Source organism: Desmodus rotundus, chromosome 3, assembly GCF_022682495.2.
Source record: "Desmodus rotundus isolate HL8 chromosome 3, HLdesRot8A.1, whole genome shotgun sequence".
Classification (NCBI taxonomy): Eukaryota; Metazoa; Chordata; class Mammalia; order Chiroptera; family Phyllostomidae; genus Desmodus; species Desmodus rotundus.
This window is the reverse complement of record NC_071389.1, coordinates 171,105,076-171,120,322: the sequence shown is the minus strand read 5'-3', so window position 1 is coordinate 171,120,322 and position 15,247 is coordinate 171,105,076. Positions and strand designations below refer to the sequence as shown.

General features: G+C 37.8%; 1 protein-coding gene across 6 annotated transcripts in view; it reads right to left on the bottom strand.

Moving 5' to 3' along the window:
- The window catches only part of SLCO1A2 (solute carrier organic anion transporter family member 1A2), a 69,660-nt gene that overhangs the window by 21,185 nt on the left and 33,228 nt on the right, over positions 1 to 15,247 (bottom strand). For 3 of the 6 annotated variants that reach the window (XM_024575737.4, XM_045184198.2, XM_053921748.1), the window contains 4 exons: positions 13,315 to 13,456; positions 8,999 to 9,131; positions 7,012 to 7,112; positions 4,816 to 4,962 (listed from right to left, as the gene is read on the bottom strand). In XM_024575737.4, the coding sequence (XP_024431505.1) occupies positions 4,816 to 4,962; positions 7,012 to 7,112; positions 8,999 to 9,131; positions 13,315 to 13,456 (523 nt within the window). Of the gene's footprint in view, positions 1 to 4,815; positions 4,963 to 5,744; positions 6,049 to 7,011; positions 7,113 to 8,998; positions 9,132 to 13,314; positions 13,457 to 15,247 lie in introns of those variants that run through there. The other 3 variants (XM_045184199.2, XM_045184200.2, XM_045184201.3) reach the window with 3 other exon arrangements.

Below are 15,247 nucleotides of genomic sequence, written 5' to 3'. Positions count from 1 at the left end.
TTCCCTTTCACGACGCTTTGCCTCTCCTTCCTCACCAACCCGTCACTCTACTCAAATCCTTCCACATCTTACTCAAAACAATCTCAAGTGGTAGCACCAGTGATCTCTGGGCCACTCACCCAGTGTCCTTTTCTGGCCCTCATCCTCCTAACTCTCCACGTTAGTAAACATTGCCGGCCAACTTCTCATTCACAATTTCCTCCCAAGACTCAAAACTATACATTTATTTGTTTTGTTGTGTTTTGTTTGTTTATGAAAATGAGTTTATTTTGTCTTATAATTAACAAAATAATTTTAAGTGTATTGTATTGCTTATGTTGTCCCATTTTTTTCTCCCCTTTATTCTCCTCCACCCTGAACATCCCTCCTTCCCACATTCCCCTCCCCCACTTAGTTCATGCCCAGGGTTGTACATATAAGTTCCATGGCTTCTCCATTTCCCATACTATTCTTAACCTCCCCCTGTCTATTTTGTACCTACCAATTATGCTTCTTATTCCCTGTACCTTTTCCCCATTCTCCCCCTCCTCCTCCCCTCTGATAACCCTCCATGTGATTTCCATTTCTGTGATTCTGTTCCTACTCTAGTTGTTTTGATTAGTTTGCTTTGTTTTTGTGTTTGTTTCTAGGTTCAGCTGTTGATAGTTGTGAGTTTGTTGTCATTTTACTGTCTGTATTTTTGATCTTCTTCTTTTTCTTAGATAAATCCCTTTAACATTTCATATAATAAAAGCTTGGTGCTGATGAACTCCTTTAACTTGACCTTATCTGAGAAGCACTTTATCTGCCCTTCCATTCTAAATGATAGCTTTGCTGGATACAGTAATCTTGGATGTAGGTCCTTGCCTTTCATGACTTGGAATACTTCTTGCCGGCCCCTTCTTGTCTGCAAGGTTTCTATTGAGAAATCAGCTGATGGTCTTATGGAAACTCCTTTGTAGTTAACTGGCTCCTTTTCCCTTGCTGCTTTTAAGATTCTCTCCTTATCTTTAATCTTGGGTATTTAATTATGATGTGTCTTGGTGTGTTCCTCGTTGGGTTCAACTTCTTTGGGACTCTGGGCTTCCTGGACTTCCTGGAAGTCTATTTCCTTTACCAGGTTAGGGAAGTTCTCTTTCATTATGTTTTCAAATGTTTTCAATGTCTTGCTCTTCCTCTTCTCCTTCCAACACCCCTATATGGGAGACTGTTTTGCGTGGCATGGACCCAGCCCCCACTCAGAAAAGCCAGTGGGGAACGAGGTGTGGCACATGGGACCCACACCCACGGATAGGTTCTCCCATGGGAAATCAGGCCTGCATTGTACCTAGGCTGCTATGAGGCTTGCTTTTGCTAAAACTCCCCCACCCTGAATTGAGGCAGCAAATGTTTACTGCATATATTTAAAGTAACTTCCTAAAATCTATGCTAAACCTTCCAAGGATGAGTATAACCAGTTCAACCACTTTCCCCTTTACATTTGCAAATATCGTTCCTTTTTGATGTAATTAGCAACATCCTATCCTTTGTTTTCTGTAAAATGTAACCACCCAAAGGATCCTGTGCATAGTAAATGAGAACCATCCTGGATGTACTGTACCTAGAAAAACGATAAAAGCCTGTCCAGGTGGGTGTCTGGGCCCTCTCTCTCACTTGGTGAGCGGCTATGCTGTCCCTTTTCTCCACAGGATTTCTGTCGTCCGTGTGACTTTCTCCATTGCTGTAACAACACACGGGTCCACGGGCCGGGATCCGCATCACCCCTATGATTCAGATGTTGGAACATTTAAAGTTGTCCCAGAGGTTCCTAAGCCTCTCCTCATTTTTTTGATTTATTATTTCTTCATTCTGTTCCAGATGGATATTTATTTCTTTTTGTTCCAAATCATTGGTTTAAGTCCCAGTTTCCTTGCCTTCTCTGTTGGTTCCCTGTGTATTTTTCGTTATTTCACTTTGCATAGCCTTCACTTCTTCCTTTATTCTGTGGCCATACTCAATCGTTTCTGTGAGCAACCGGATTACCAGTGTTTTGAAGTTTGCATCTGATAGGCTGGCTATCTCTTCACCGTTTAGTTCTTTTTCTGAAGTTTTAATCCGTTCTTTCATTTGGGCCATATTTCTTTGTCTCGGCACATCTGTTACGTAGCAAGGGGCGGAGACTTAGGTATTCAACTTGACAACACAACAGGGCCAGGACCTTTACTCCTTCTGTCCCACACTGCTAGAGGCATTATGGGAACTTCCAGTCCTGCCTCCGCCATCATGGTAACCTCTGATGCTGCTGGGCTCCCCACAGTGGTCCCAGTTCTTCCTGCTTCCAAGAGCTTTAACCTGCAGAACGCTTAATGTTATGAGCTGTTGAGAATCTGCCAGGATTCTCAACATTAAAGACACTTCCTCGACTGGTCCCCTCCATTACCCTGCCCTTAGTGGAACAAACTTAGGAGTCTGTGAAACAGATGAAGTGAGTATTGGGGACATTGACTTGGGCTGCAGAATATAATTTTTAATAGAAATGAAACTATAAAATAGTAGTTAGATCTTATTGATACTATTCTAAGCTTCATTGTGCTGAAATGGGCTTCCCAAGGTTGGCTTAAAAGCCCTTCTACTGTAACAGCCACTTTGCTGCATTGTTGCAGTATATGTGGGGGACGGGTCAGAGAGGGAACAATGCCACTTGCTAGGCTCTTGCCCCGCTTGCAGTCACTTCCCCTGCTACCCACAAGGAAATTGTGACTAGGTGGGTGTATGTTCTAGGACCCTGTAGGCCCCTCCAATGGACTATCTTGTGAGACTGGCAGTTTCTCCTGCTGCCACAACCCCCACAGGTTTTCACAGCCAGCGGTTCTGAAACTTTCTTTTCTTTGCCCTGGAACCCTGGGTTGTGTAGTCCGTCTCACTCCCTAGTTGTTCCTCCTGGCCTGTCCACACGTGAATGTGGGACTGCCCAGTCGGCCAGCTTCTGCCTGACCCACTGCAGCCTCGTTGCACATCCTCTCTGCTCTATCTGCCCGTTATCACCCCTTCTACCACCCTGGATTAATGTTTCTTCTTTAACTCCTTAGTTGTTGGACTTCCATACAAATCAACTTTCTGGCAGTTCAGGTTGTTTTTTGTTTTTAAATCGGCTGTTATCCTTCTTTTGGTTGTGCAAGGAAAGGAAGCATATCTATCTATGCCTATATCTTGGCCAGACCAAAATTATACATTTATTATTTTACTTTTTCCTCTATGACTACCCCTTCCTTGATTTTTTTTCCTCGTACTCTACTAAATAGAAGTGTTTCCTAAAATTTTATCCTAGGATCTCTTGCTGTATATAGCTTCTCATAGCAACCACTCTTGTTTTCATTTATTGTCTCTGTATAGATAATTTTCAAACTTTATTGCTAGCTTTTATGTTCTCTCCAAAACTATAGAACCATACATGGAACTGTTTTCTTGAAGTATAGCTAATGGAGTTACAGTTATTTAATTATATGCACAGTCATCTTTACTTCATTTTTCAAATTTAATTTAAAAAAATTTAATTACACATATATATTCACCAAATTTCATTGATTTATAACTATGTAATTATTTATGTCTAAATTGTATATGGACCAAGCTTATTTATCTTAATATGTATATAGATTAAAACAATTATTTCTATATATTATACACACTAGTATTTGTTGAATAAAGAAATACATATTTTAACAAGGTGTTGGTTAACTTAGTGCAGGTGAGCATTTGTATTCTTTCAAAAACACATACGAAGGGATCTGAAAGGATCAAACAGAAAAACACTGAAAAAGATTATTGTGAATTCAGTGAGTTTTCAAAAGCTGCCAAAAGTTATTTGGGGTAATGATTCTTAAACATTTTAATCTATTTTGATTAAGTATAATTCTTTTTAATCTTCTCTTACCCTCTTTGACTTTTCTGGTTTTTAAAAGGTCTGTCCATGTTAATAACAAAATGTTGCTGTACTCAAAGTTATGATTTTATAAACAACAGATGAATTAACTAAAGAATATATACAAGTTATGCATAATAAATTTAAAATATCTGGAAGATTAGAAGACAACATAAGACGGTGGGTTTTAAGTTGGCTCTTGAGGGAGAAGACATTGATGGATTTTATAAAAGAAAATTTTAAGAAAACAATCAAAAGTATGAAGACAGGTAAATAATGAAAAAACCTGACCAGTATAGAGAGATGGTGATGAAGTGAAACTATATAGGAAACTAGATAGATGAATTGAATACAGAGCTATGAAGGATAAGTGGGAGTATCAGGTTTAGTAAAGAACCAGTGTGTTTCATGAACATGGGAGAGAAAATATGATTAAAGCAATGTTTCAAAAAAATTATACTGCAAGAATGTTTATGAGAAAGTAATAAAAGAAAATACTAGAAATAAAATGACCAATAAAAAACTTATGACAATATACAAGTGAAGTAATGAAAACCCAAGCAAAAACTAGACATAATAAATATAATGAGAAAAGTTTTGAATATAAGGGATATTTTTAAGAAAACATTGGTAAATCTCTTAACAGGTTGGGTGTAGAGGGGCGCCAAGGTGATGGAGGAATCAAAAAGAGCTCCTGGAGCACTGGATTAGTGATATGTTCAAGAGCAAAAAGCAGATTGCAGATTCAGCAAAGTGGCTTATTTGGAGTTAGCATGTAATTGTTCCATTGAACAAAGTTTTATTGATGACCAACTGTGCCAAAGTGCTCTGTTCATCATTCTGGGAAGCAATAAAAGTCCAAATAAATAATTAATATCCACCCTCAAGGAACTTAACTCTCCTGAGAAAAGATTAAGGCCGATTTTCAAACTCACCAATATATAAAGGAGAGTTTTCAGATTTGGCAAAATCTTCGACGTAGGAAATACCCAAAGGCATGATGGGAGTTTCACCAATTCCACGTATCACATTTCCTACTAGTACATACACCCACATTAATGATTTAACTTCCTTCACACACTCTACATTGAAAGAAGAAAAAACACATTACATTAGTATTTTGATAGTAAAGTATTAATCTGTAAGTATAGCTATAACTCTAAGTTTTTGGTAAGCATTTCCACCTTGTAAATGATTTACATTACTATGCCAGCAGTGACTCACTGGGTCATCCTTCTTGCATTTTCTGAGAGTACATAGGTATGGCAAAGTATAATTAGTATCCTGGAGCCATTTCCTACTTGGTCCGAAGAGATGTGTATACAGTTCATGGAACTACCAGTGCTCAGTGACAATACATTTGGTAGTTAAATGGGATTATTTACAGCAGAAAAATTGGCAAACACTAAAAATCAGAGCTATTTTTCCTTACAGAAAATCAGTTTGCCAACAACTTCAGGACCTAGTTAGCTGCTTTGTGTGCATAGCACAAATATCCATACCTACACAAATATCCCTCCCTAGAATTGATGCTATATATAAGATTTAAATGAGTCTCACTAAAGTTGGAATTCTCTACAGCTTTCATTACTTTATAGACACTAAAAATACTTAACTGGGTATTAATCACATTTTCTCTAAAGAGTCTACTCTGTACTGTAACCACCAAATAAGGTTTGATAAAGAAATTCACCTGAAATACTGGAGCAGCAGCTACTTAATAGAATAACAAAGACTAAGTCAAAGAGAACTAAAAGGGAGAAAGATAGGCAAATCTCTGAAGACTTAGCCACTTCTATTCTAAGCAAAAATAGCTGCCAACAAAGATACTCTGTAGAGTCATGTTTTCAGGAAAGTTAATTACAATTTATTCTCATCTTCTATAAACTGGCCAGGTGCTACCCACGGATGTGAAGGTCTTGAGCACAGCTGGGTCTGAAAATTCCTTGTGAGGTCTGTCTCTCAGTCACATCCAGCCCAGAAAACTACAGTCTCTATTTCTGGATATTCATATTTTTTCCTGTAGTGAATACAGTGATTTGTGTCTGCAGATGACTGGCAAACTCTAGGCCTACTCGAGAGCAAAACTGAAAATATCAGGTGATCAAAGAGTTAACGTACTTTCCTCAAGATTCACCAGACTGGGAAGTTTTTGACTTACCTGCTACAATGCAGATTTTTCTTTTAATTAAAAAAAAAAAAAACAGAAATAGGACCTAGGTCAGCCTTTGGCAGGAGCCAGCTCAAGAAGAGGGCACAGGCTACTGCTGATGTCACCATTTTTCTTTGTTTCCCCAAGGGGTTCCTTGGGCTTGTAGTTTCTGAGACAGCCTTCTCATAGTCCTTGAAACTTTTTGGGGTCCCTCTGATTCCACACTGGCAGTGAAATTCCCAGCTTTGGGGGCCACTGTAACTTCCACTGATATGAATCCAGCAAAAAGACAAAAATGTCCCCAACACAGGAAGAAAAGTTCTGTTCAGAATTAAATCCACAGAGTCACCTCCAGACTGAGTATCACCAGATTATACAGGTCCCTTGGCAGATGAAGGGCCAGACACCCACATGCCTACCTGCCTGTTTGCGCCTGGGGTCACGGAACCCTAGACGCAGCACCACTACTGTAAAGCAGTATCTCTGGTAAAGAAGTGAAATAAAGACAATTCCTAGTTCCGTGGAAAGAAAAGAGTAAATGAGAACTATGGCATCTGTCCTGCTTTCTCTGATCTGCTCTAGAATATCAGTGATGTAAATGTAATAGATCTTTAGGACTTTGTTTCTATCTCTATTACCTATAATGGTATAGAATAAGTTATCAGTATAAATTCATTCTGTGGAATTAACTCCACAGTGGCCCTTGCCGGATGTCTTTGACTTATTCTTAAATAACTATTTCAAAGAATAGACAAAGAAGTCTTAATAAGTATATTCAAATATATAGGAATAACATTCTCTGTTAGCCATTCTTATTCCATTCCAGGATCCCCTCCAAAAAATCTCTGAAAAAAGAAAACATCTTTTGTTTATTTATCTTAGTCACTTAATCAAACCCAGTAACTCACTCAAACCCCTCAGCAGCACGTGTTTAGTTACAAATTCAATGAACAGAAAACAGTAAAATGAAGTCAACGACCTGATGGATCTTCTGTTGGTCTGAAAATCTGGGTTCCGTTTTCAGTACACAAGAAATTGTTTGAGGACAAATTGCCTGAAACTGTAGATTCATATTCATATCTGTATGAACACAGGGGAAACGTGTTTATGTTAAGAAAACCTCACACCTGTTGGAATGGTGATTATCAACAAGACAAGTAATAACAAGTGTTACAAAGGTTGTGGAGAAAAAGGAACCCTCACTCCCTGCTCATGGGAATGTAAACTGGCACAACCACTATGGAAAACGGTATGGAGGTTCCTCAAAAACTTAAGAACAGAGTTACCGTATGACCGAGCAATGCCTCTTCTGGGTATTTACCTGAAATTGTTGAAAATGTGTTTATTCACAAATATGTATGCACCCCTATGTCCATGGCAGCATTAGTCACAGTGGACAAGACATGGAAAGAACACAAAGTCCTTCAATAGTGGTGTAAAGAAGACGTGGTGCATACATACAATGCAACACCACTCAGCCATGAAAAAGATGAAATACTACCATTTGTGATCACATGGATGGACCTTGAGCAAATTACACGAAGCAAAGTAAGTCAGTCAGAAAAAGCTAAGAACCATATGATTTCACTCATATGTGGAATAAAAAAATGAACAGGCAGACAACAGTGTGGCGGTTACCAGAGGAAAGAGGTGCAGAGGTGCAAAGCCAGCTTCAAAATTCCTAGGGCAAATATTTCTAACCTAGAATTCTATACTGGCCAAACTATCGATCAAGTGTGGGAGTAGAATAAGAATACTGTCAGATGTTCAAGGCATTAAACTTTTTACTTCCTTTAAACACTTTTCAAAAACCTATTAGGCAATATTTTCCACAAGAAGAAGTGAGAGTAAAAAAGAAAAGCAGAAGATAGGATACCTAGGAAATAAGTAGCTGAATAGAGGAAAGAGGCAAAGCAAATTCCCAAGGATAATGATGAGGGAAAATTTTAAGGAAGCCGCCAGGTAGCAGGCCTAGAGAGTTCCCATTTGGATTGTAGACAGAGAGTTGGTGGTAACAGAAGAGATCTCTCTGAGATAGAGTTGAAACCACCTGATATGCATGAATATATTGAGAAGATGTTGCCCTACCAGTGGAAAGTTTGGTGAGAGATAAAAAGAAAGTGAGTCGAATAAAAAATAAGGCAATGATTACATCCAGGGACAATAAACAGTGACATGCGACATGAATGATAAAACATTGACATAGTCAAACACTTGGAAAGAGTAAATAGGATTTTATAGTGGGAAGTCGGTACATATGACATAACACTAAAGTATCAAAAACTAAAACAGTAAACATTTAGTTAGAAATATGGAGGCAAACAGCAGAAGGAGGAACGAAGAGCTTCACTGCCTCTGGAAAGCAGCAACGTGGGCAGTGTCGAAGGGGCCGGGGACAACTTTTTTCAATATGAAACTTCCAACATAATTTTATTTTTACAACTTTGTACACCTATTACTTTAGTAAAAATTAAAATCGAATCAAACTTCAGACTGGTCTGTCTCTTGCTCACCTCATTGTAATTAAAAGGGTCTAAATAGCCCCAAGAAAGTGGTAATCTCAAATTCTGCAAGGTCCTGAAAATCTTTACATCAGGCTCAGTTCCATCAAAGAGGTGTCCCAAATCTCTATATCATAGATTAACAAAATGTATGTGACTGTGTAAGTGGAAGCAAGGCAGCCAAGAGCATGAAACAGACAGTGGAAAAGAATCTGCATCTTTTGATTTCCATTATGGTGCTCTGTGCTTCTAGGAAGCATTGTTCCTAGAAAAGAAATTTCACGCTTCATTTCCTGCAGTTGAAAAACCAAGGGGAAGGGTGGAGGTGGGGGAGGGAGGTGGGTTCACCTGGGGTGGGGTGGAGGGATGGGGAGAAAAGGCATACAACTGTAATTGAATAACAATAAAAATTAAAAAAAAAAAAGAAAATTGAACCCAAAAGGTCATCAGAGACTGAATACTTACCGGCCCATGAGGAAATGAGGTAGAGACTGTAAGAAACACCCCAGGCCCATAACCACACATCCAACACCAATCATTATAGGCCTATGCAATTTGGTTCCAAAATAACTCACAAATATAATCAAAAAAAGATTTCCTGGGAAAACAATGAGATAAAAATAAATATTTTAGTAAGTATGCACAATGGTCTAATGAGCAGCTTCATTCAATCGTTTACTATCTAGCATTTATTGTATAAGCACTACCTCAACTACTGGGGCTGGTGTGAGGGATTCATGAAACGAAATGAGTAAGACACAACCTTGCCCTGGAGGAGGGCTATTTCACGATGTTGAAAGATACATAAACAGATCTCTGTGCAACACTGACCATTAAAAGGGACAGAGAAAGGGAAGCCAGTGGAAGGGATTGACGAGCAGTTCTGGGAAATTTTAAAGGTGCTGTTTGTGACTATCTAGCCTTAGGAAATGGAATGCAAAAGGTGTGTCACACCAGACATCCCTCTGGCCTCTCCCTCCATGCCTGCTCCGTGGATTATTGTAACTTTTTCCTATGTTTGAAAAAAGGAGCAAAAGTCAAATTCAGATAGATATGTGTTTTATAACTTACGATTCAAATATAACTTTATATTGGTCAATATAACCAAGCCAGAGATCTATGTTTATTTCTACTTCTTTCCTTAGGAGTAAAAAAAATAATGGATTCCCCACTTTTCCAACTGGTGTTAGAAGTCTGGATTTGAGGAGTAAATACCTCAGTGAAAAATGTATTCCCATGTCTTAGAATAAAGATTTGGGATGAAGAAACTAATGGGGTGGGCCCTATTATTATAGACCAGCCCTTGAAAACTATGGAGTAAAGAGCTGAAAGTACACTCTCAAACCATACATTTTTAATTCAATAATCAATATGTATTTACCCTGATCTTACTGTGTAGAAGGAAAGTCTCTACAATGAGCTTAAGGATTATAAAAAATGTTTTAACTCTTTCTGAAGGAGTTAATAATTTTCTAAGTGACGTGTATTTTGAAGACTTTTCTTTCCATATCTAGTTCTTTCTAGTCTGCCTTGTGAACAGAAGACATGTCAGCCCCTACATTATTTTTCATGGAGAGTGCACCATCTCTACAGCCATAGCAGCCCCACCAACTACTCCAGGTTTCTAAATTCCCCGTCCTCTGGTAACTAGGTTTACTGATGATCATTTCTCAGTGTCTACTAATGTCAAATTACTGCTCTACACCTGAAACTAATATAACATTGAGTGTCGATTTTACTTCAACTGAATAAATAAATAATATCCCCATTATCAAAGCCATCTGTGTCAGAGGTGTTGTCTGTCTCCAGAAGGCCTCTGTTTAAATCCATAGCTGTTCTCAAAAGGAGAGGCAAAGTTATACTTTCATGGGCTCTGTAAATTACCTCTCCTATCCCCTCAACAACTGTTTCAGATCTTCACCATTCTCCTCAAGCCATTCTCTCCACTAGCTTTCCATACTTGATATTTTCTCCTTTGTCGAGATATCTGGGGCGTGAAGATGTCTGAGTTTCCCACCTTATGTCCCTGCCACGCTCCTTCACTTCAGAGACTGGGGTGTCTATCTGGACATCCAAGATCAAACAAACCACCTGGGCACTTCCATTCTCTCCAGAAACTTACTCCGATAATTAAAGCCCTTCTCATATGTTGTAAGCCTCTTTCTCTGTACTGCATTATAGTTACAGATGTCCGCTAGTTTCTCTCCACCCTGATGTTCATGGGTATTCACAGATTCCACTTCTTTTCCTGCCATTATCTCCTAAAGTCACTACTCTCTCTCTCTCCTTTCTAGCTTCTCAGTCCACTCTTTAGCTGGGCGTGTCATCACAAAAATTACCTGTTATCTCCTTACTGTAAAACCCAAGGGACACTTTTTCTATTTGTGTCTAACTGGATATTTCTAATGCTTTTGATACAGTTGACGATTGTTTTCTTTTGGAAATTTCTACTCCCTTGGCGTCTATAATACTATTCTCTTCTGTTTCTCCTGTTAATTGTCTATTCCTTTTCCTAACAGGTTCATGGTTTCCTTTCTTCTCCCTGTTCCTCAAACATTGATGCACCTCAGGGATCCGTTCTTTGTCTGTTGTACTGATCATCCTTATCCCCTCCCTGAATAGCCTCATCTCTTCTCTAGTTTAAACAACCACTTATTTACCCACTAATCAATAGTTGCAGGCCAGACAGTTTCCCAATGCTTCAGACCCATCTAACTACAACGTGGACATTGCTACCCAAGGGTCTCACTGGTACTGCCACAAACAGAACTCATCATTGTCCTCATAGCCACCGCCATCACGTTGTTCTCCTTCCCCTCTTCTCTGTCTCGGCACCACTATCCACTCCACTGCCCGAGTTGTAAACTGAAGGACACCCTCTCTTCTCATCGAACACAGCCAATCTGTCACTAAGTTGTCTGGAACTTAGCTCCTTTAGAAATATTTCTGTGGTCCCCTCTTCATGTCCATGAATATGATCCTGACTCAGGCTCACACAGTTCTCCCTCGGGCTTTGGCATGGCCTCCATTCCTCTCTGCCCTAGTCTGGTTGGCCATCTTCAGCTCTCTCTCCTACACAGCCACAAGCATGAAAAGCAAATCCGACATTTGCTTTAAACAGGGGTCTTAACCTGTAGTCAATAAACCCCCAAGGAGTCCATGAATAGAAATAATGGGTTCCATGAACTTGACTGAGAAAAACATTTCATCTTTATTTCTACTGACTTTTAACTAAACATTAGCATCACCTTTGACAATGAAAGTAGGTAAACTACAGTAGTATTAATGGTGCCTATGATATGACACCAATAGAAGTTATAGCTATTTTCATATGATATCACAGTTCTTGCGGATACCTCAAAACACTAACAACACTACTTCAAAATCAGTGTTGATGTTGTGTTTAATCTGTTGATAAGCACAAATAGTACTATATGACAAGTTGTTTTAATATTTTGCTAATTGTATTTCAATATAATTGGTTTTCTTTTATCCTTATAGTTTTTATTTTATGCCATTAAAAATAATGTTCTGAAATCATATAGCATCAGATTGCCAAAGAGTCCTTGGCACAGAAATCTTAATAATCTCTGCCAATCTCTTAGTGACTCTTCATTACCTAGAGGAAAAGTAAGTTCCACAGCAAGCACACCACAGTCCTTTTCTCCCAACTAATATCTTAGTAATTTCTACCTTAAGCTTTGACAGTCAGTAACATTGGGCTGAATGTTGCTCTCCACACAAGGTACTATGCTGCCTCACCTTAATGTTTCTTCCTTTGGAATTCCATTCACACTTACCTAACCCTGTTTCTTCACCTGAAAACACTTACTCACCCTTCAAGAGCCTATACTCCTTAAGAGGGGTTGTGTCCTTGCTCTGTATTCCTATGTGACCTTGCATATACTTATGTCACCAAACTGACTGCATTCAATTAAAATTATTCTTTTGCATTTGTGTGCTCCATTAGACTATGAGCTGAGTCTGCCCAAGAGACTATATAAAGAGTTATTTCTTACTCCATCGTGAGGATCTGGCATATAGGTGATGCAGGGAGCTGAACACTAGGAGACAAGATCAAGTATCACTTGTTTCATTTCTGCCTCTCCTCAATCCTGATTTTTCTTTCAGATATTGATTAAATATATTAAAGGCAATTTTTACCTCAAAGGAAGTAGAAACCATAACAAAACTATAAAGGAGTGCCATTCATATTTCTCATGTTCACTGGAGAAATCTCTCTCTCCTCACATTTTCCCATCATCCATAAAAATCTGAGCCTGAGAATAGATTTAAATCTTCCCTAAATTCAGAGAGATGTGAAAGCAGTTTCTTCCTCCCCCTGCACTTAGAAAGAATTGTCAAATTCCCAGAAACAACAGGAGAAGAGAAATATTTGTGTTTTCCTTTTGGAAAACAGATTCCTTTGTTTCCTATTATGATTATATCCTCTAAGTATGAAGACAGAGTCCTGAAGTATTATCAAATGATAGAGTGAATGTAAATATTCTAAATACTCAGCTACTTATGCTAGATAACCAAAAACTCTTGGAGTAAAATGTCCAGTGGTAGGATATGTGACAATATTTAGGTGTTATTCAGAAGTAATATTTAAATGAATTATTTCTAAGCATATTCTAAAATTAGCTAGGATATTCAATCTGTTTCAGAAAATATGCTATTCAGAAAGATTAAATGGCCTAAAGCAACAAATAAAGAGAATAAAATTCAGACTAGCTCTATAGATAAAATACAAAAGAAATACAGGAATAATTCATTACCAATCTCAAAGCTCCCATTAATAAATCCAACTAGTGATGTCGGGACATTGAATTGTCTCTCTATTTGTGTGAGCATTGAGTTCATATAAGATCCAGATAATGTTTTGGCTATAAATGCACATGTTATTGCCAGTAGAAATATCTAAGGAGAAAAGAATATAAGAAAACATGAAAAAATTATTTTTTCATTGATTTTATTTTATTGTTGTTCAAGTACAGTTGTCTGCCTTTATTTTTAAATTGAATGTTTGCCAGCTGCTGACAGAATATCTTCTACCACAAGACTGATTGTCTCCAACTTAAGTAACCCTTGAATTTGCAAGAAACTTTTTTATTGTTATTTATTTATTTATTTATTTATCTTTTGCAAGAAACTTTTAATGTGGTTTGCTCTTCTGATCTTTCATACCATGTTCCGTCTTTGAAAGTTCAAAGTGAGACTAATTGATTAGTGATATTAAATTTAGTATACAGTTGAAGTCTCATTATTTTATAGAATCATTTTGTACATACATAGAAACAATTAGTTGTTTAAAATAAGATATAGCTAATGATTTCAAAAGAACTTCAGCACTACAATGCTATCTGTAGTACAAAAGAATACATATATGTTAATGAAAAAAGTAACATACCATTATAGAAAAACATAATTTCTGTTGCAAATTTGCTCAAGGTCTTTCTGATTCAAAGTAATATGCTAATTATACATTAGACTATTGTTCACTGCCAGCTAATTTATTTAAAGCAATATTTTAATTACAAACTATTATAAAAATGTTTCTAAACAGAACAGGTACTTGCTACGATAAACAAATATGAATATAATAAATTTTCTTGTGTTGAATCACAGTTCCAGACAGCAGTCAGGTTGTACAATCTGTTACAAAAATAAAGGACAACTTAACAAATAGAACCACTGTGATCACCAGGAGCTAGCATGGTTTTACTAAAATTCTGAGAAGTTAAACTTTTGATAGTTTTATTAAATTGGCAAGGAAAAGACTTAGATTTCAGGAAAAGATTTGAAAAAAGAGTATTGATTACTGGGCAATAGTATAATTATGTAGATTAATTACTGCTTCAATATCAACACATTAAGGACAAAGAGATTTAGGTCAACATGAATGGTGGTCTCCAATCTTATTCCAGAGCTGTTTTCTTAGCCCTATTTAAAGATATTTCTTGGTGACACTTCCGTCCTGGGAGACCAGTCAATCTACACCAGCACACACAATCCCTAAAATCTCAACCCCCCATATTCCACACTCCCAATCTTGAACCAACCCCACAATTTATATTGTACTTTGTGCATTCTCTTCAAAATTATTCACAGTCTTCTGTTTCTCAGGCTCCAACCCATCCATGTGCTTTTTATGACCAAACTTCACCTTCAAACTTACCTCTATCCTTGCCCTTCTAATTTCCCTGGCATCTTAGAAGAATAGTTGCTCCTTCTCTTGTTCAATAAAATCCCCCCACCCATGCTCGTGAATCCATTCTTCCCATTTCTGAGATCCTGATTCATCAGATATTGCCTTCCACCTCTATTTTCAGCATCACACTATTTACTGCCTCTGTCCCCACTAGCTTATTAATATATTCAAGATATATCTGCATGTGTACTTACAGTCCCTCACCTGTGATGGTAGCTACTACAGCTACCATCAAGATGTTTGGAAAAATAGTCTCGACTCATTGCCTAGACTATTTAACCTTTTATTCATGCTTTTTTTCTCCTGTAGTCTTGTCTCTCCTGAAGCTACTCCATAAAAGGTCATATCAACTTCCTGATTTCCAAATTCTTCTTTTCAGTTTACTTGATAGCTCTGAGTCATTTAACCTCATTCATCTCTTTTTTATTCCTCAAATTCCCCCCATTCATATCTATATCTCCTCCTACCTGCTAGACTCTATCTAGTCATATCTTCTTGTG